General features: G+C 40.6%; 1 protein-coding gene across 1 annotated transcript; it reads right to left on the reverse strand.

Moving 5' to 3' along the window:
- Positions 1-13,074: 13,074 nt before the first annotated feature.
- Positions 13,075-14,340, reverse strand: galr1a (galanin receptor 1a; the record flags this gene model as incomplete). The annotated part of the gene is given in 7 exon segments (XM_079522034.1): positions 13,075-13,173; positions 13,176-13,379; positions 13,443-13,556; positions 13,759-13,989; positions 13,992-14,068; positions 14,071-14,196; positions 14,199-14,340. Coding segments are annotated over 7 exon segments (993 nt in total).
- Positions 14,341-21,958: the final 7,618 nt, after the last annotated feature.

Consider the following 21,958-nt stretch of genomic DNA (forward strand, 5'->3'; position numbering starts at 1 on the left):
TTCATCGCACTAACACCCCCCCCACCCCACCCCTCAACTGGCATATGGCATGGCATTGTCCTTGGCCGCTGAGCCAGAAGTGATGCAATTTGTTGGCATGTCCTGTCATTTCACAAACTACCCATCCCATTGAGGCCTCCAGAAAACAACAACTGAAGACATGGAAGGGCAGCCAACAGCTCAGCTACCAGGGATCCCCTGCCAAACCCACTCGAGAGAGAAATGAAAAATAACTGGGCTTCAAAGGCTCACAAACGTTTACCAATATTAATTTAGGCTTTAAATTCATTGCATATTATGAAAATTCAAAATTTGTAAATGAAAAAGTTAAATGAGATTATTATTATTGGTATCATGTTGTTTTTTCATTGAAATCAGTAGCAGTCCATCAGTTTTGTTTTAAATTATAGGTGTTACTCTACTTATCACAGGCTGACACCTTATGTTCATGTGTGTGTGTGTGTGTGTGTGGGGGGGGGGGATCTTCAAAGAATATGACCACGTCTAGAAACTGCTGGAACATTAAATCCACCTCCATATCCACTGCTTGCATAATAGTTGACCTCACCCTCTGCTGGGACGTCCCCCCGAAAGTTGTGGGTCGGCTATGACCCGCAGAGGCAAGGATTTCCCCTCTGGGAGGCGCTGAGCTGTCTGCATGGAGATGAAGCTGAGGATCCATCATCCTCAGATCAAGTGATGTCAGGGTCAGGCTCATGCAGTACAATCCCCAGTGTTCACTCTTGAGAGTGTACAAATGTAACCACAGAGTGTACTAAATAAATGTAATAAATGTAAACAAATGGCCAAAAGTGTCTCTGAGTTACAAATGTAGAAAATAATCCTGGGGAATTTTACTGGATGAACAATGAGGCCCAAATGATATCTGTGGACATATGTAGGTAAATGTATCATGTCATTTGTTTAACATCTGTGGAAATGTTGCTCCATTTGTTTCATGTTTGAGACTCATTATAGCCTATTACTAATCATAATCATCTTTTTTGTCATGGTGACAAGGTTTAGGAGGCACTGTATTGCTTTATTATAACTGATTAATTAACATGAGGCAAATAAATTGTTTCTCCTGCTAATTTCCCTTTTTTTAGAACAATTTGCGATTGAATTGGCTACTGCCCCCTGTGTTGATAAACTGACCTGGATTTAGATTATTTTTTAACAAGGCATTACACTGAAATTAGTAACATCTCAATGTACTGGAGAACCCAGTATTGTTTTTGATCAATCTACATACTATATGTTAAATTGTAATATTCAGAACATATAGGTGAGAATGATATGATAGGTTTGCAAAATGAATCATAATAAATGGGCAATATCCTTTCCTCCTACACAGTACAATGTTAATTTAAGTCATTGTTATACTTTCATTACACTTGACATTCTAAACTGACCCAGTGGTGGCAGCCACATTAAGAGGTAAAAAATATAGCATTTTAAAGGAAAAGCTGTCTATTCATTGCACTGCCCTTATTTGGACAACTGTATGGAAGACGGAGGGTTGGCTAGTACCATCCATCATTTCTACTGGTCAGAAAAAGGTTAAGGGGGTTGGGGGGCAAGTGGTGAAAGGTGGGGGGTGACCACTTCCAGTCATCAAATCATCCCTGGGCAAAGTGGAGGTGACAGGGCCTCAGAGGGAGATGGATGGTATGCGGATGGTATGGCTTTGTGTCCGACGTGCTCACCACAAGCCCATAGAGCTGTTCTTCGGATATGCGGGGCACAAAGACACAATCAACTTGTCATTTTTCAGGGTCAACGATTGAGTAAAGGATATACGGTAGGTTGAGTAAGGGATACCCTTACCTCCTCACAACTGGGCCTCTCTCCATGACTTGTCTCCTTTCCTCTGTTTTAATCTACTCTCCTCTGATTAACACATTGAGAAAGATATATACCCTCCCTATGATTTAACATTTGTAACTTTTCCCAACTTAGCTAGTTGAAGCATTATATGGCAACAAGGCTAATTCATAGTATCAAACAGATACAGTAGTATATAAGTTCCCTTGATGATACTTAAAGACTTGTTTTATTCCATGTGACTCACTTGTAAATAATTGTGAAAGTTCCATCAATTTGAAGTACATCTTTATCCTATTGATGTATATAACCCGCATCTGAGGTTCCAAGTTGTTGTGTCTTTGTTCACTATAATCCTCAGACCTGCTCTGGAATTTCCTTGGCCAATTAGAAAATGTACTGGCTTCACAAGGTGAGGTTGACTAATGCTGATGATGTCATCGATGTAACCCTCAGCCTACAAATCAGTGCAGATTCATAAATCATCTCACAGATGTCTCCCTCATTCGATTAACACAATGTCCATATGGCGCACTGTATATCAATCAGTAAATATGCCGCTGTGACACTTTCTCACTGGCATTATAGCAAACATGCTGTAATGTATGAGCCATTCAGGTCTTACAGTTTTAGTCACATAAATTTGTCTTCATACCGACTCATTGGTAATGCTATTTTGTATACTTTTAAACTTAAATTTACTCACCAGTTGTGTAGAAAGTAATTGTATTATGACTTAACCTACTGCATTTACCACACAGACCAAAACAACCATAAAGTACTTAGGTAGTGCATCATATTACTGGTAAAATAATGAGTACTATATCACCATAACATCTACTTATTAGTAATTTGGCAGTTGCCAGGTGTTCAGCGCTACTTCCTGTTTCCTCAATTTTTAAAGGATCAGATTTGTGAACAGATCTGCATTTGCATTTCCCACAATAAAGCTTTTTAGCTCAAAGCATGATCTTCCAGCCATGACACTAAAGGAGGTTATGATAATTCTATAGACAATAAGGTTTCAGCGAACCTCATAACATGACAAGACCTCAGTGCTCCCTTTCTGCATATCAAAAACACACATCTTTTTTAAGCCATAGAAATAACCAGCAGAGGTCTCCTTTAGACATTTCACATCTGAAGACTCTTATGACTATTGTAGTTTTTGAAATAAACACATATGCTCATCCGTCCTTGAAATCATCCAGAAACAAATAAGTGATTTCATCCTGCAGACTTAAGCACTTTGTGTTAATTATACCGCAACCATGACCCAATGTATTTGAAGTACATTCTATTGATTTCCTAATGTTGCAACCTCTTAATAACAGTTTCATTATCGCCAGGCAGACCCCACGCCTTGTATGATCTCATTTACATTCACAAAACAACAGATCTGCTCCGAGATTATACTAATAGGCAGGTTTCTGCCTAATGCTATCTTGTTGAATTGGGGGGGGGGGGGGGGGGGTACCTTTGAAGTAAGTGAATATGAAAGAATTGCCATGTAAGATGTTCAATTAGCATTGCAACCTCTTTTGTGGTAGCTATAAAAGAAGATGATAGAGATAAGGTTTAGCATGATGTATTGAATATCATTATGTGTCAGTTTAACCCTCTGACCCTAACCTATAAGAGAGTGTGTGTGTGTGTGTGTGTGTGTGTGTGTGTGTGTGTGTGTGTGTGTGTGTGTGTGTGTTACACACACAGACATATTTTAAAGAGACATTTTCTAATCTATTACACTAATTCCGAATGCATATATTTCCTGATACATGGGTCAGTCTCTAAAAGCTATCTTATCAGCTGCCATATCAATTTACTGGTGCGTCCATACTCACTTTAACGGCTGATGTATGTACTCCATTGTCATTTGAGTGTTGTCTGGTGGGTACTTGAAAATGCATTAACCTACAAATCCAGGGGAATAAGCCAGAGAGGTTACATGTAAAACCAATGAACCCATTAAAAGGACCCTGATCTGACTGCTCTGTTTATGAGCATCCCCTCCTCATCCTAATGCAGCTTTTAGATGATGCTAATAGATCGCAGAACCGGTACGATCGGACAAGGTAATGGACCTTTGTCACAGCTTGGTGAATGTTGCTCCAGGGCTCTCATTATTTTGTCCCTTTACGAAACGCGCGCACAAGTTAAGCCTAATTTAAGCTTCATTGCACGAGGGTGTCACTCGCCAACAATAACTGATTCATAAGCAATTTATTTTTCACTTAAAAACTGTTATTTATATGCATGAATTGAAACATATAGCACACAGCCACACACTTAAACACATGCATACTGACAGAAACCTGGGTATGCAGCCCCAGGACGCACGCACGCACGCACGCACACACGCACACACGCACACACACACACACACACACACACACACACACACACACACACACACACACACACACACACACACACACACACACACACACTCGCCCAGAACAATGACCCTAATTAATAACGATTGGCTGGCCCTCTCTAACATTTTAACAGAATGTGCAAATGGAACAATAAACAGCTAGAGCTCTTAAACACATCAAATTACAACTGAACTGAAACCATTAATGCCGATCATTAGTAAACATCCATGATTCGTCATTACTACTCTGTGGCGTGTGGATGTGTAGATAAACCAAGGTCAGGCCTGATACTGACATGGCCATAGCTTATAAAAGTTTACAGTTTAATGTAATTGTAGTAGACCACGCAGGCAAGTAAGTACATGCATGGATTTAATTAGCATTGAAAAACTTGTCAGGTAAGAATGAGAGACCTGTGATTTAAATAGCAACAACAATATTATAATTATTAATAATAATAATAATAATAATAATAATAATAATATGAACTGGCTTCACCATTAGAGCAACATTTCTGACAAAACTTTAACTTTTATTCCGTAGTGGGAAAATGGAATGGAAAGAAAGAGAGAAAGAGACATGGGACAGAGATAGGAGAGAGAGAGAGAGAGAGAGAGAGAGAGAGAGAGAGAGAGAGAGAGAGAGAGAGAGAGAGAGAGAGAGAGAGAGAGAGAGAGAGAGAGAGAGAGAGAGAGAGAAATCGAGAAAGGCTACAAATGGCAGAAAGTAGCAACTGTAGACAAAAGGGGACATAACAATAATGATTAACCCAGTATGTAAATGGCAATTAAAGGACATTACATGCTGGAGGCATTGTCCTTGTGTTTTGCTGTTGGTTTTGATTGGCACAGACCCAGCTGCTGAAAGCTATTGGCCTCTCTGACATTCATTTGTCAAAATGAGAGATAAAATCTGCACAACTCATTTGATCAATTAAGATGAATGGCAAAGTGATCAGTCATTTCTTGTCTCAATGAATGAGTGTTTCTACAGCCCCCCCAGCCTACACTATGAACTGCATTGCATACAGTGTGCACAGAGACACACACGCACACGCGCGCGCGCGCGCACACACACACACACACACACACACACACACACACACACACACACACACACACACACACACACACACACACGCACACACACATCTGAATGACATACATTTATGTTCCATACTACAAGAATGTTTGCTTGTTCAAAACCCAAGAACTTTGTTATCTTCTGTACAACTTTCGAGCCGAGTCAACACATTCCAACACAAAATGCTGATAAATGATGGAAACAGTCAAGATAATGCTGTGGTGCACAGCTGAAAATGAGCACCATTAGTATTACTTTAACTCAAGAGCTTTCAGTGTAATTGAAAGTGGGATTGTGTGGATTTGCTGTGTTGTTGATGGATCAAAGACCAGGCTGAAGAGGAAAAGAATGAGCAGAGAGGCAAATGCTACTGACAGCAAGTCAAAGGCAATGCAGCCAATGCAGTAGGTTGTACACCTTCACTTTACTTCATCCATTGAACTAATCTCTGGGACACATTCTATGGCCATTTGTAAATGATTTACATAGGAGCATACTACCACCTAGTGGGTGTTTGTATTTTGTCATTATGATAAAATAAAATCCGAAATTATGTAATTTATTTATTAAGTAATGGGATGAACTTGATTTTTATAACTGTTGAAAAACATGTGTATTGAATTACAAAATTATCATCCCCCCCACCCCCCCCACCCCCCCCCCAAAAAAAAGAGAAATGAGAAATAATATATAGTACTAGTAGGCTACGATGGAACTAAAAAGGTATACTATCACAAAATCACTTGACACGGTCAGAATTTGTAGATAATAAAATGTAATTGATGGTGTCCTGATCCCGGAAACACCTCCATCAAGCTAATCTTTATGCTGCATGGGTTAGCAAAGTCATAATTCACCCTCACTGACATTCACCTGATGCACTGTTGAACAAGCTATTCATCACAACACTAGATGTCAGCATTTAATCATTCATGTTATAACCCGAAATTATATGACAGGAGCAAACAACACCTACTGTATGAAGAGGGGCCCTGAATAGTCTAGTGTTCAGACCTCATGATTTGGACTGAGAATATTCTGTAGTAGCCCAATTCATGTATACCCCTAGTGCCCTAGCCTAGTGCAATGGTGTGCTATAGCCAACGTGCAACGACGTGAAAATGTTTTCTTGAAAATATGTTCTTGTTAGGAAGTGACAGCGGTCGTTCAATGGGGGAAACATTAATCTTCTTTTGGATTACACACAAATTACTGTTACAAAATTATTAATAAGAAAAGAAACATGGAAAACACAAAATCTAGGAGTGTAAGGACATACAACAATTAACTAAATCTTATATCTTCTATGTTATACAGATATTCAATATTATATTGAAGGTAAGATTTTTATTTCTAAATAATAGACATTTGCCATTTTAGACGTAAACTCTTTAACAGAAATATTATCAAAGGTTATTTGTACAATGTTGTTGTTTTTCCTGACAGGAGAGGACAGTGGAGATAAACAAGAAAGCGATTAGCGAGGGCAGAAAGGAGGGGTTCAGGAATTGAATCAGGGACATTGTGGAAATATGAGTGGCATGCTTACTACAAGACATTAATGGCCCATGGACAATGAACTTATTACATTTTCAACACTGTATAGTGAAATTGTTTTACTGAGACTTCTTGCACTGACTGAAAACCCCCTCCTTTTCTTTTCCTTTTTCTCCCCCTATAACTGCTCTATGAAATGTGTTGTGGTCCCAAATGGTCAATTGCCCAACAGATGAAGTACGCTTTGCTGCGAGGGAAGAGTAAATTAACAATAGGATGGGAACATCAGGTTTAGGACACATGTTCTAGCTTCCTGCGTCTTTCCCACATTCCTCTTAAACTGTAATACGATGACCTTTCAACATGTCCGACAGCCCATCAAACTGCCCCTTAGCCTTGACCCTGGGGTGAGGCAGGAAAGATAGCTTTGTTCTCACCAATTTTGCCTCTTATGCTGCCCTGTAATGGAGTGGCCTGAGCTGCTATGGGACATCCGCTACCCCCCACCCGTTTTTTCACAATGATCTCTGCCTGGATAAGAGCAGTGATCTGGACGTGGAGTCACAGTTCATTTCAATTTTCAACCGTCGATGAGATCTCAGCTGTTATCTGATTAAATTGAACAACCAGCGTTAAGGTGGGGGCTCTGCCATGAATAAAGCTCTCTTGACTGCCCCAAACACACACACACACACACACACACACACACACACACACACACACACACACACACACACACACACACACACACACACACACACACACACACACACACACACACACACACAGTAACAGAAATACCCACACAATTCCCCCACTTTGTCAGCAGTTTTGAATTCATTGGCCCCTTCTCAACAAGATGATAGGAATAATCTGGCCAAGTGAGATTGACAGTTCATTTCAGAAATCAATATTTACAATTTACTTCTTTCAAAGTTCATTCTGGGAGACGGGCCCCATATTATCCTCCTCCCAAATAAGCTGATCATATCTCCGCCAGCCCTGGAATGAGTTTCCTCCCCAAAATGTGCCCTTTTTTCCCTCTCCTCTTCTCTCTCTTCTCAGAAATCAATGTCTACGTTTGTGCGCTTTAATCTGGCTTGATGACAGTAAATCTTTATCTGTTTCTGTGCAAGCAGCAGTGCAGCGGCTGACACCATTTCCCATCAGAACAAAGGAGCGTGGGCCTGTGTGGACTGCCGGAGATACATGGGGCTCTAATGTGGCTGGACATGTTTCAACAGGGCCATTAATCAGAGGGGGTGACAGCCAAAACCTCTGCACAGGGCTGTCGCCGCTCTCCTGGGCTAAACTCAGATCTACAGGAAAATGCACTACAGGGCTGAGTCCTGGGCAGGTGGATAGAGATCAGAAGCCACGTGCTGTCTCAGATGAGTCCTCTCTTATGTCACCTCTGTCCTCTGTCACAACTACGTGTGTTGATACTGCTGCATCTTCTACTGTCATCAGGCCAGTCAATCTACGCTAAGTTAAAAAGGGGCGTGACCCAAAATAAATTGCAATAGTAATCGTTCAAGGTTTTTTGTGATCCTTAGGGTCATCCAAATAAGATTTTGATTAGTATATCAATTTTGGATCATGGTAAATTCGGGGGTTGGGGTACCATTGAAAACTTAAGGCAAAAAAAATCTAATTTGAATTATGCTTTTAGTAGCATGTGACATGTGAAACTAGGGGTTATTCATAATTCTGAACCAATTCCAAGCATTAGTTTTGCATGAAAAACACTCCTTGGGCTAAAATCGGCCTAAGCCACTTGCCCAAATGTGATGACCTCATCACATTTGTGAAGACGGCTATCTCTCACCTTTATTTATACTCGGAATACAGTTGAGGGCAAGCCCTCATTTTTCAGGGTTATGACCCTAAGGATCATACAAAACCTTGAACGATTACTATTGCATTTTAATTTGGATCAAATTTTAGATGAACTGGCCTAGAATTGCTTAAAATTTGTAATCATTTACTTTCTGAATCTGAAGACAAAAAAAAGCTTTCAGCATATCATGGTCTATGATTGTATGTGCATTGATGCACTTCATTGTGAATGTCCTTATTTGACTGCATATATTTATGTTATGAATAACTGAAACTCTTAGAGAGAGGAATGTGTCCACTAGAAGTAATTACACTTTTCTAAATTAGGAAAATAATGATGCAATCAAATAATACAAAAGTTAAACAATACTTTGGTTAACTTTTAACAGCTATTGTATGTAAAAGTCAAATCACAAAGTCATACAATCATACAATAGCTGTGAATTGTCAAAACATTAGAGTTCACCCAAAGACTGGCTCCCACCAAGGCTTTATTTACTAGGTTCTACAGAATGTTGTTTCATTTTAGCAAAAAGCTTTGAAACAGTAACAGTAACCAATCACTTATGTAGGCATAGGAGGGAAGATAGCTACTGTCATTTTACATAATTAGCTCAACCTCCTCATACAGACAAACTACTAACAAAGTATTTGTAAAGTCTTGAGTGCAGTGGGGAAACACACACACACACACACACACACACACACACACACACACACACACACACACACACACACACACACACACACACGTGTATATGTTTTATGATAAAGACCGTATAGTATCCTAAACATTATCTTTATTCTGAATGACATTCATTCAGATACAGCCATAAGCCACCACACCTCACCCATGAAATAAAGCTCTATGATGATTCATAACGAAACGCTATATATTAATAACATCACCTCAAGCGATGAAAGAATGGATTGGAAGTGTATTTATTATTCAGCAGATTTATGACATCCCTGCCCCCCACGCAGCCCTTCACTGGTGAAGTAACACCTCTCTCACTGCATTCAATTGGGCTCCACTGGGAATTATTAGGTGGTAATCTATTGTTAAAGAGCTTTTAGAGTGATGGATGAAATGTCAGCTATCTACACACAATCAATTCATATCTAATTAGCCCATATTATTTATGACACATACAATGGGGGGAAAGGGTCTCAGGGGATGAATAGAGACCTCAGCTGCCACTGAGTCTGTGAAATGAGAAATGGGGAGGGGGACTTATTAAGTGAGTGCATTTAGAGCTAGGATAGGCAACCGTATTGATTAGCATCAGGCGTCAAGAAATTAATTTCCCAGAGATTGGGGTGGGAGACGTGAAGGGTGATTGTGATCAGTCCCTTTCATCGAACCCTAAATCGCTTACAGACAGCATAGCCTAAACACACACACACACACACACACACACACACACACACACACACACACACACACACACACACACACACACACACACACACACACACACACACACACACATTAGAGCCGTTTATAACTTATAGACTATTATGCTTGCACACAAACATCACTCAGACAGACATACACAGTTCAATTTAGCCTTTGAAGGACTTGTTCACCTGTATGGTTGTGCAAGCCTGACATCTACTGGTCATCACAGGTTCAAACTGTTTCTGTTTGAATTTGAGTGAGGGGGGGGGGGGGGGGGGGTAGTTGTTTACCCACTGAGCTCTGATACTAGCTGCCTGGGGAAAAGACAAGGTTAATTTATAGCTATTTGTTACACTGTCTATGAGTATTTGGAAAATACACACACACACACACACACACACACACACACACACACACACACAGAATATTTTTTTGCCTTTGGCCTAATGCTATCCAACAATATAGCATATGGTACAATTACACATAAGGGTGTCTTTGATCTCATATTCCCCTTGATGTAACATATTTATCTTTCTCTGATCCGATATTCTGTTAATCTCCAGATTTCATCAACTCATTAGCACAATGAAATATACCTCAGTACTTTTTGAGTGGTGCAACCACTCCAAGGAACAGCAATGTCCGTCCTAACCTATGTGACTATGTGTGTGAGAGAGAGAGAGAGAGAGAGAGAGAGAGAGAGAGAGAGAGAGGCAGGGGGAGAGGGGAGTTGCACCACTCAGTTCACACGGGTGTGATTTTTTCCTAAGTGTTGGAGTTTGGAAGCGCTTGTTTTCAGTAAAGCAATTAACATATCCTGCTGCCTCCTGTCTACACAGGTGGTACGCAGGGCCAGCACTTCCAATTCAAACTCCCAACACTTAGAAAACCTCACCTGCGAGGAATTTCTTGACAGAAAGTAGCAGTAGCTCTTATGTAATAACATGTCTACGGTGGATTTTTATGAAACAAACACTTTACAGAAAGAGGATAATTCAAGCTTTTCATACAGCTGCAATGTTGGTGAGTTTGAAGTCGTTTCATACAATCTGTTACTTTTAATGGCAAGATGGCCGCGGTGTGCATATGGTCATTCATGGTAATTAGGATGATAATTAAAATAATCATAATGATCAACCTTGTTGTGTATTGAAAACGATAGATTATTTGCACAAAAAAGACCACACTTACCACCAGCACTCACTTTAATTCCTTTTAGGATGTCTTCTTGTTTAGAGAAGAGTGAAGACCCAGCAGCAGTTACACGGGGCCTTCCTCAACGTGATTAAAACCAGATAGGATACAGCAGAGCCATTGAAATACGACAGAGTTACGACAACTCCGTTCACTTCATGGGGCCAAGTCCTGGACCGGAAGTTGGTAGAATGAACTGGACTCGGGGCATGCAGGCAACAGCCCAGATTTAATGAGACTTAAAAAATCCTTTATTTTAGATCGTTTTTTTAGTAATAGTACAACATAAACATTACATAGACTTTAGTTGTCACTCTGTGCAATATGCCTACTTTAAAACAGTTGTCATGTTGCACACATGACACATGACATGTAACATGCCTGGCTAAAATTACTGATATTTGCGCCGCCGGTAACAGGTCATCTCGCCCCTTTGCCAACTCGCCCCCGCGAAAAGTGAAGACGGCTCGCCCCAAGCCGTGGATAGCTCGCGCCTCGCCCCCAAAGCGCCGCCCTCGTTGAAAACAATGTATTTCAAACTCCAGCTTGTCACACTCCAGGGCTGCATGAACAGCGAAGAGCGAACGAGCGCTGTTTTCTGACCCCTCAATGGCGCAACTCTACAGGTGCCATTTGTAAACAAGAGGACCAAGGTGCCGCGTACAAAGCGGTCCGGGTGGACACAGATTCAATCCATATTACTAATGTCTGGTTGTGGTTGTCTCTTTTTGAGTACTCCCTTACGGAGCTAGCTAGCAAAAAAAAATCACATTGAAATATGATATTATAGCCTACCTCCAAAACATGTGAACAAAGGTACTTTTCTTGACAACAAAATGTAAAGTTGTTTCCAAAGACCAATACAATAACAGTAAGAAACAAGTGTAAAGAATCAGAGGTAATCTGCAACATCTCAGACACTTTAAAGACTTCATCCTGATGCAGTATACACTAAAGTAGATCTTTCTTTCTTTCTTTCTTTCTTTCTTTCTTTCTTTCTTTCTTTCTTTCTTTCTTTCTTTCTTTCTTTCTTTCTTTCTTTCGTTTCCTTCATTTATTCAGGGAAACCCAAACTCTCTTTTTCAAGGACACCCTGATCACAGCATAAAACACAATACATAGGCCTACAGTATAATGAAAAACAATAACAAACATTTGAACCACACTACAATGTCACAGATGTAAATAAATATATTGTTACAATAAACAGGTACAGTCACTATGTAGTGTGTCCTCAAGAAGCACCCTGAAAGTCTCTATTGAGACCAATCAAACCAGTTTCAGAGAGTCCAGAAGTTTCTCCATTTGTGTGGAGCATAATAAATTAATCAGAATAGATATAGATGAATCAGGATGTTCAAAAATATGATTTGACATATGATTATAATGCGTAGTGAAACAAATGAGTGACATAGAAGCCAAGACTCTCGACCAAGACCTCTATTGTCGTGCGTGCGTGCGTGTGTGCGTGCGTGCGTGCGTGCCAACAGCATTGAGCAAGGTTCCCTTTATTATTACTGTTTTAGTGTGAACTGTGTGGTTTATTTAACATTTGCCTTTACAAAACAATCAAAACACTGCACTTGTATATGATGCTCATTTACTGTACATAATTTTATAGCATGCATGTATTGTACATGACATGAAGAATGTCATCAAGCATATAATCTCAGTCATTAACTAATGCACAACCATAGCAAAGACTGTTAGTTAACCTTCATAATGTTCATGAGAGGCTAAGCAGTATAACTACCGGTATACAAGCGAGAACCACAATAGAGGCTCAAATTAAAGGAAGTCAAATCAGTTCACTTATACACACACTAACAGAGAGCCATAACTTACATTGTGTCTTTAAGTGTCAGTAGATGGCAATGCTTCCATTCTACTGCCGGGGTATCTTGTCTCATTCAGTGGGTACTCCTCACTGGTGGTCTGGCACCAAAACACCCAAGCTTATATGACTTCCTGAAGTTCTCCGACAGGAAGGCGTAGATGATGGGGTTGACGGAGGAGTTGCTGTATGCCAGGCAGTGTGCCACCACACGGAACAGGAAAGAGGCCTGGGTGAGGGGGAAGGTGCCGAACTCCACCCACAGGTGGACTACGTGGTGTGGCAACCACGACAAGCAGAAGACCACAACCACCATGCACCAGGACTGTCTGGGTAGTCTAGGCAGCAACATAGGGAGATGATGGACAGAATTACCTTATAACAATACCTTTGCAGTGTAATGCGTTGACAGGAAAAGGTATTTTGCCCCACTGACCTTCCTTTTAGAAGTCTCTGACTTTCTGGACGTGTTTTTCAGCTTTTTGTGTAAATGGTTTAAAACCTATACAGATGAGATGCAATGGTCGGTGTAATAGTTAACATGGATAAACATGGTATTCTTAAATAATGGCCTATACAATAAATAATCGTAATTAGACAGTTTCACACATCATTATAATTTCCCGTTTCTCCAAACAATTTACATATAACTTTTACAGTGACTATACCACTCATGTTATAGAGGCTATAAAATGCCTACCCACCTTTGCGTAACAGACAGATATCAAAGTAAGAGGCAGAAGATAACCAAAAACGAATGTGCACACCACGTATATTTGTCTTTGATAATCTGGCCAAACCTCCCAGCAAAACGTGCTGTTTTCCTCTGTCTCAACGACGATCTGGTAGTGAGCCACTGGTGCTGCCATCACCACAGCCACAGTCCATATCACCAGCACCCCCAGCAAGGCATGCCTGCCCACCCGGATGTAGGCTACGAAGATTTACGCGCGTGAACAATGGCCACATATCGGTCCACTGACAGTGCTGACAAAGTAAAAATACTAACAAGCAAAACTTGCAAATGAAAGCCCCGAGTACCCATGTCGGTAGCACATAAACGGCGGACTGAAACGGGACACAGAACAGGAGGTAGGACAGGTCAGCCAAGCTCAAATTAAGGATAAAAATGTTCGTTGTGCTCCGGGTTTACTGCGCGCCAACACAGTGATTACCATGCTGTTCCCAAGCACACCAAGGATAACAATTATTCCAAATATAAGAAGCGTAAGAAAGTTATCTACGCCTATCCCTAGCAAAGGTTTAGTTGCAGTTGGCAGCATCATTGAGTCGTTACTGAATGGTTGACTTTGGTTATCCATTATTTGGTCATGTAATGTGAGGAACCAAAAATATATAGAGAAGTTTCAGGTCGCCATATTATAAAACTTTAAGCCTGCGCAATTCCTATGAATGTATAGTTCTCGGAGAGGGGATGCATGCAGCTAATTTAGCAGGCTCTGTATTTCCAAGCAACGTCTGTGCGTATTAAATTCCTCCAAAACTTATTGGGCACCTCCCAGTTCTAACCCGTTTTGCTTTGTTATGATCGCACACACCTTTTTGCATCATTGGCCACTTGGAACCAACCAACAGAATTAATTTAAATCCATCATTTTTTGAGAGACTATTTTAGGCTATATAGAAATGATTCCTAAGCAGAGCTTCAAAGCATATATTGAAGAATATGGCGGGGTTGGAGAATATTTTCATAATGACGTTACATGACAATGGTAGGCTACTGCCATTATGCAAGCATGTGATCTTTAGAGATTTGTTAAGATAATCATATGGAAATGACGACACAGATGATGCACACAGTATGTAACTTGAGAGCAGCACCTGATATTAATTATTTAGCTGTGGTTGTCCTCAAACTGCTGAATATGTAGCTTTTTGCTTCTTTTGGAGTTAGGTTACATGACAGGTAACTAGAGGGTATGCGCATGCTTAAAGTGAATGGCACATCGAGTGGCAAAGCAACATGCGAAGTGAGTTTAACATTGTTTAACGTTGTTTAATGCAATCAGATAGGACTTTTCTGTTTGGATGCGCGGCATGGGTTGTCAAGGCCAGAAAGTAGTTTGTCACGTGTATACCCTCTATAGATTAACTGCTGAAATCCTTTAGGACTAAGGTGACATTCACACCAGAAAGCTTTACTGCGATTCAAACGAATCCTGCTGCGCATTGTCCGAAAGTTCGCTTCGTTTGGCAGGTGTGAAGGCTCATTCGAATCCTAATGCGCAGCAAAGAACCGCATTCTACTCCTCCCAAAAACGGGGGTTTCACTTCGCTTCCAAACGCACTTGATTTCGATTCGGTGCAGGTGGGAATGCAATCCGTAGCAAATAAAGGAAATGAAGCAAACTATCATGTGGCGGATAAGGAGCTAAACACAGTTGGAGACGGAGAAGGGATATTCATTTTACGCAGTGCAAAGATGTCCCGTTATCATGTGACGTGGTCAAATAAGGAGACCGAATTAAGCCCTCATCGAAATATGAGGACGAGCACATTAATCTATTGCTTAAGGAAACACATAAAAAACACTGCAGTGTACAGAATATTCTGTCTGTCTGTCGTGCGTGTCTGTCTGTCACTGTGTGGGGATCCGAGTGGAGACTTTCTTCATATTGTTTAAATATAAATACTTCAAAATTAAAACACATGTTTAGCTCAGCATGATCTATAAACTGTATAGCTAACATGGAATATGCATAATAATTGTGATCGGATCATCAATGGGACTCTGGGAGTAGGCTATCTATACTATTGTAAACTTCGGATCATTTTGCGCTCCCGTCTCCGCTGTGCCTCGTTCATGTGCCCAAAAAAAAAGAACAGTGGCGCGCGCACACACACACACACACACACACACACACACACACACACACACACACACACACACACACACACACACACACACACACACACACACACACACACACACACACAGTAAGTCCCCGACGACACACTGCATCCGTTACTCTCACTTTACGTGAAAAGTCTATTTTTTAACATCGGCTTCTGAACACATTGATAAAATTCCCTGCTACGTTTCCTTGCTGCGCCTGACACAGCCAGTGTGAAGGCAAACCGCATCAAATTAAATATGCAAGAATCCAAATTCTCCGCCCATACGCATTTGAGTCTACCGAAGTATTAGGTGAGAATGTGACCTAAGAAAGAAAGTGTGAAATGATCCGTAAAGCATGTGAAGATGATAGTGGTTTATTTGTATTTGTTGATTTGTTCCAGTTATTTATTAATCATGTCTGATCTATAAGAGTATGATTTATTTCAGAACCGTGGAGAGCTGATGTCACAGCTGCCGAGCTGTCCATGGTGCTGAAATTAATTACGTGCACAGAAAGACCACAGGTGGTGCTAAATCGCCTGTCCATTTGGACTCTGACAAATGCGGTTTTTGCAATACTCCCCCCCCCCCCCCCCCCCCACGTTTTATTGGCCCATGGCGTCACTTCTCAATTACAATCATGTTGTAGGTTAATGCCTGGCCACTGAGCCCTTGCTCCTCCCTCGAGCTTCAAGCTTGGCACCTGTTTGTATAGAGAAATGTCCAGCCAAGTAACGATAATGTTTGGCTTTTGCCCTAAGCAAGCCTCGATATTGTCACTGTGGTGAAATGAAACCACTAATAGCTAACACATCTTAATACAGCAGACTTCCAGACTATACACTTAATAGCAAGCAAGCATCGTCGTCAATAAATTCAGGCAACTCACTGAAACAAATAAATAATGCATATTAGCCTATACTTCAGTGGTTTAGCTCATTTGGTCTCAGTTCAGGTTGAACAAAGTATAGGAAATGCACTTGAAAAATGTTAATGGATGGTTGTGCTGCCAAAGCTAGAAGGAACAAAGTGAAAGATGAATGCCTAAATTCAGAAACTGGAAAAATATCTAAATGTGAAAGAATGCATATGCAATGGGGTGAAAAGCACAAGATGTGGGCTAGCAGGCTAGCTAGTCTGATAGTGTGAGCAAAACAATGAATTTGTAGTTTGTGTCTAAAAAGGAAGTGCATTTTCGTATTAATGCAGTATCACACATATAACAGTCGAGGGAGATAGAATAAATAAATAAAAATGTCATCGTGTGAAAACATAATCTCTTATTTTTTTACTTACCCCTGAAAAACATCTACCCACTGTATATATATTCTTTTAAATCTACCCCCCTTTTTTACCTACCCCTGAAAATAAATCTACCCACTATGTCCCCTAGGGGGCATAGTGGATAGATTTAATGGTCATATGAGTACAAATTACTGTTTCAATTGCATACATCCACACTTGGTGTGCCTACATGCATCTGCTCTTATTACTTCATTTCATCAGTGGCAAATCATTTCACTTTGTGTCTAATCAGTCATAGAATAATTCAATCCTATCCAAAAACGCATCAGAATTTGGTTTATTTTGCCTTTAAATAAAAACAAGTCAGATTCTAATAACAACGTGGCTCCCATGTGGGTCTCAGACTTCATGTAGCCAGTCTGAGATGACAGTCATCTATAGTAGGACATATCTTGACGTACTACGTAATTAGGCAACATTCTTCCCAATCCAACTGCCATTGGCTTAGAGTCTATGAACAAGAACTACTGTAAAACAAAAATGAAATTGAACACTGAGAGGGGAGAGTTAAATGTACGGAGAGAGAAACAAAACAAAAGTACAATAATGTTGTAAATGACTATGTTGTTCACTCTCCTCCCGGTTCTGTTGTACAACTGTTTGAATAAGTGCTTATCAATAAACAGAATAAAAATAAATTAAAAAAAGAGTCTTAGATGATCCCCAGACATACACTCACTGATGGACTCACAGACAAACCCATCTCTATTCAGCCTGTGTCCTGCAGAATCATGCCTTAAAAAAGGGAGGACAAAAACATTTCTAAAATGTGGAAAATAGGACAGCTATTGAGCTATATCCCATAAAAGACTGAAATTAGATAACATCAGGTCACAAATCATAGCATCACCTGCCTTTCTTGTATATTTTAAACAAACCTTGCTTTGAAATATAATCACGGACATTGAGTTGGCATAAAAGCACTGACGGGCCTGGCCCGTGGCTCAGCGGTCCAGGCACCCTGGCTGGTAGTCCAGTCGGCAGTGTGCCGCGGGCTCGTCTCCCGATCCCGATCCCGAGCCTTTACTGCATGTCACCTCCCATCTCTCTCCCTATTTCCTGTCAGCCTACTGTCTATCCCTCTATAAAAAAATATAAAAAGTAAATTGACTTCCACTAGTAACGCTTTTGTGTTACTCTGCTGTCTGTGTAACCCTGAATGACCTCCCTGTCTGCTGTCATTGTAGCCTATAGATGACAACAGCTATTCATCACCAGTAACTGATGACATCAAATGGACGCTGAGGCCAAGAACACATTCCCATGCTTCCCCCCTTTCTCCTCGTACAAAATGTTGTAAGTATTTCTCTAACTGTTTCATGTCAAGGACGGTCAAATTAATATGTACTTGTTGCTAGATTACCTCATTTAGCTGGGGACCACCTGGAACCCCCTCAAAGACCACACTTTGAGAACCATTGTTATTAGATTTGGATTTGATTAATGGACATACTGATATTTTGTTGCGTCTTAATGTGAATTGTAAAGAAGTACCACCTTCTTTACATATATGTGTATTTTTTATAATGTTCACTTTAATAATGTTATGATGGAAGTCAATGGCGCTCGGATTGAACTGAAATCTTTGCAGGCTGTCAATATGAAGTCTGAGATCCATGTGAGCCACAATGTTATTAGACCTGTCTTGTGTTTAAAACATTATTGAAATTATTTGATATTAGACAATAAACAAACAGGATATTTTTCTACTACAAGACCATTTTAGACACCATAAGACTTTTTTGTTTCAGTATTTGTGTAGTGTTTCAGTTCAGTCTGTGAAAATTGGCCATTGTTCCCAGTTGACATTTGTATAGATGTATGATCTAATAGCATGAGCTATGACACCCTCAGAGTGATCATTTAACTGGTAAACAAGTCAATGCAAATGCCTGGGTGGTAGAAAGCCAGTGATTCAATCAACATTTGGCAGCAGGACATGGTACCGGACTGGAGTATAATGCTATCATTTGTTTAGTCTCCTAACAATATCATGCACTCTTGTGTCAGTGCCCTGAGGGTATTCTCAAGGCCCTGCTGCTATTAAGGTTTTTATTAGGCCTAATTAGGCTACTTAAATGTACAATTGTGTCGCTTGAAGAATAATTGATCTTCAAGTGACGTGATGCACTGATGCTTGCAGGTTGCCATGTTTTTCACTTGGAGATCCGTTTTTTCGACGAGCAACAAAGTTGTACTACAGAGTATAGAGATTATATTTTAGGGCATGTACTGTAGGAGAGTGAAAAATGTTCCAGATCTGTTGTCTGATTGGGTATGCAGGTACTGTACTATCTTTAATCAAGTCCAATCAAACCATCTCCTGCATTCTCTTTCCCCACATGTTATGGAACAGAGGATGGCTTTCTTTCCCCCTCCCAGCTCCACTGGTGGGTTCTTCAACTCACAATGCCCAGTGAAGTAGCAGATATTTAGCTGCCTCTCTTGGTGGGCGTCTTGGTCTAGATCAACATTCCACCCGGGGTTCAAGGATGTCTCCCATGTTTGTGTCCCACAGCTCTCATCCATGGCCGCCATTGTTTCCACCGCGCTCTCTCTCAACCCTCCGGCCCCAGGAACAAAGCCAAGGCTCTTCTGACACGAGGGCACATGCAGTGTGGTCGACCCACTCTCTGCATTCCTGCTCTCTATCACTGTCAGGTCAGTGGGCGCTTGGACTGAGTCCCTTCCCTATAGGAATAACAGATGCACTACTGTGTACAGTACATGCCCTATAAGACAAATATATCCTCCTCCCAGTGCCCCTCTCCATGGCGCAACAATTGCAGAGTGATTGAAATTGTTGAAACTGTGCAAACATTTCACCTCCATCTAGGCCACATACTATAGTAAGGAGGCACGTTAGGCCACATACTATAGTAAGGAGGCACGTTTGCGGATGATGGCATTCACCCACCCATTCACTCTTTACTCTATGGAATTAGCATAGCTGAAATTTTTCATCATTACTATGGAATATTTTCACTGAGTCAGTAAGGCTGGTGTACAGTGGCTATACTATCGGACCCAGCTGTTGCTGTAAATACATTGCTTACTCATAGTAACTATTTTCTGGTTAGGCAGATTGTAAATTCCTAGTTAGCCTAGCACTAGGAATGGTTACTTTGCTTTTTGTTCATTTATGTTCTGGAAATGCTTCTATCTTTAAATAACCTATAACTGTACTATGAAATCCAACCAAAATATAATATAATACAGTAATAGTCTGTAAATATGGTTAAGTAGACTTTTCATTTTCATTTGCAATGTATGTTGTTATTGTTGGGGCATGCATTCCAAATACAGAATAATGTCACTGGAAACAGTGTAGAGGTGGCATTGGACATAATCCCAATGTTCCAACAATACAAATAAGGCAAATAAACTCTGCTGTAGATAACTTCAGCCAACCCTTTAACCACATGAATCCTAGCACCCCTATTCTGGGATATTGCCTAAAATAGCGGATCTACAAGATCACAATGTGATGCTTATGAACTTGCTGAAGAGATTTGGCGTAGAGGGAAAACAGGGGGGGGGGGGGTCTCTTTCTGTGTGATCTCTAAAGCAAAATAAATGTGTTTTAGGGTTATGGTTATGGCTAGTTATGCAACTGTATTATTATATTTAATCTTCTATTTAAAGCAGCCCCTCTTGATGCCTCTGTCAGTTCATTTTCATTTAAGATATGTTTAGATGCACTTGTAGACTGCCTCCTACACAATTGAACTGAACAGAGCTGTTTTTCTTTTCTCACAAAGTTACTAAAACAAAAGGCATTTGTTCCAAAATATTAATATTCCGGGGCATGGGTGTTTTCTAACACAACTTAACCTTGAACAGATTCCACTTCACTGGCTACTGTAACCAGTGTGAATGAAACAACATATCCAAGACTATTCTTCATGTGGCACAATAGCAAATGATAATAGTAATTAAAAAACAACATAAGACAAAACTCTGAGATGCAGGAAAACTTCTATGTTGAAGTACCGGAGAGAGTGTGGAGTTCAAGCCAACCTTCATGTGTGCAGAACATCATCATTTAATACATAGTGCTGAGTCAATAAACAATGTTAATGTTGCAATAGCAATGTGCAAGATGTTTTTCAGTCACTCTCAGAGTTTAACAAAAGCATCATTGGTTAACTTGCAGTGCAGTTTATCACACCAATATATTTGTAGTTCACTTGAATTATCTTGCACCATGAAACTGGAGATTTAAACAGTATGAGAAATTACTAAATCTAAAAAATAAAAACTGAGTTTTCAATTTGTTATTACTTTTAAAACCACAAAGCTGCTGGGCTGACTATGTCCATAGCCATTGACGCCTTCCACACAATGAGAGTTCCCGTTCCTTCAGTCCACTCCATATGTTAATTTAGGTGCCTGTATGTTCGATTTTAAATACAATAAATTAAGAAGATGAACGGGAGCCATTTTAACAATAGGCTCACAGTACTGTTTTACTGCTTTGCATTAGGGTCCTCGTTCAGGCTCATAGACAACCCTTGTTGTCCCGTTGGCCCTGGGTGAGGCAGATGGGGAGAAAGGAACAATGGCTGGCCCATATCGAGGGCGGCAGTGACTGACTCCACAGGCACTGAAGGTCCAAAGAATGCCTGGAGCCAGGCCAGAACCATGGATGCCACTGCCACCGCCTAACCCTCGCTCCCCACCTGACCCACCTCATCTCCCATGATGCCCCGCGACCAGCAGTCGACACCTTCAAAGAC

This window comes from Electrona antarctica, assembly GCF_951216825.1.
Source record: "Electrona antarctica genome assembly, chromosome: 15".
Classification (NCBI taxonomy): domain Eukaryota; kingdom Metazoa; phylum Chordata; class Actinopteri; order Myctophiformes; family Myctophidae; genus Electrona; species Electrona antarctica.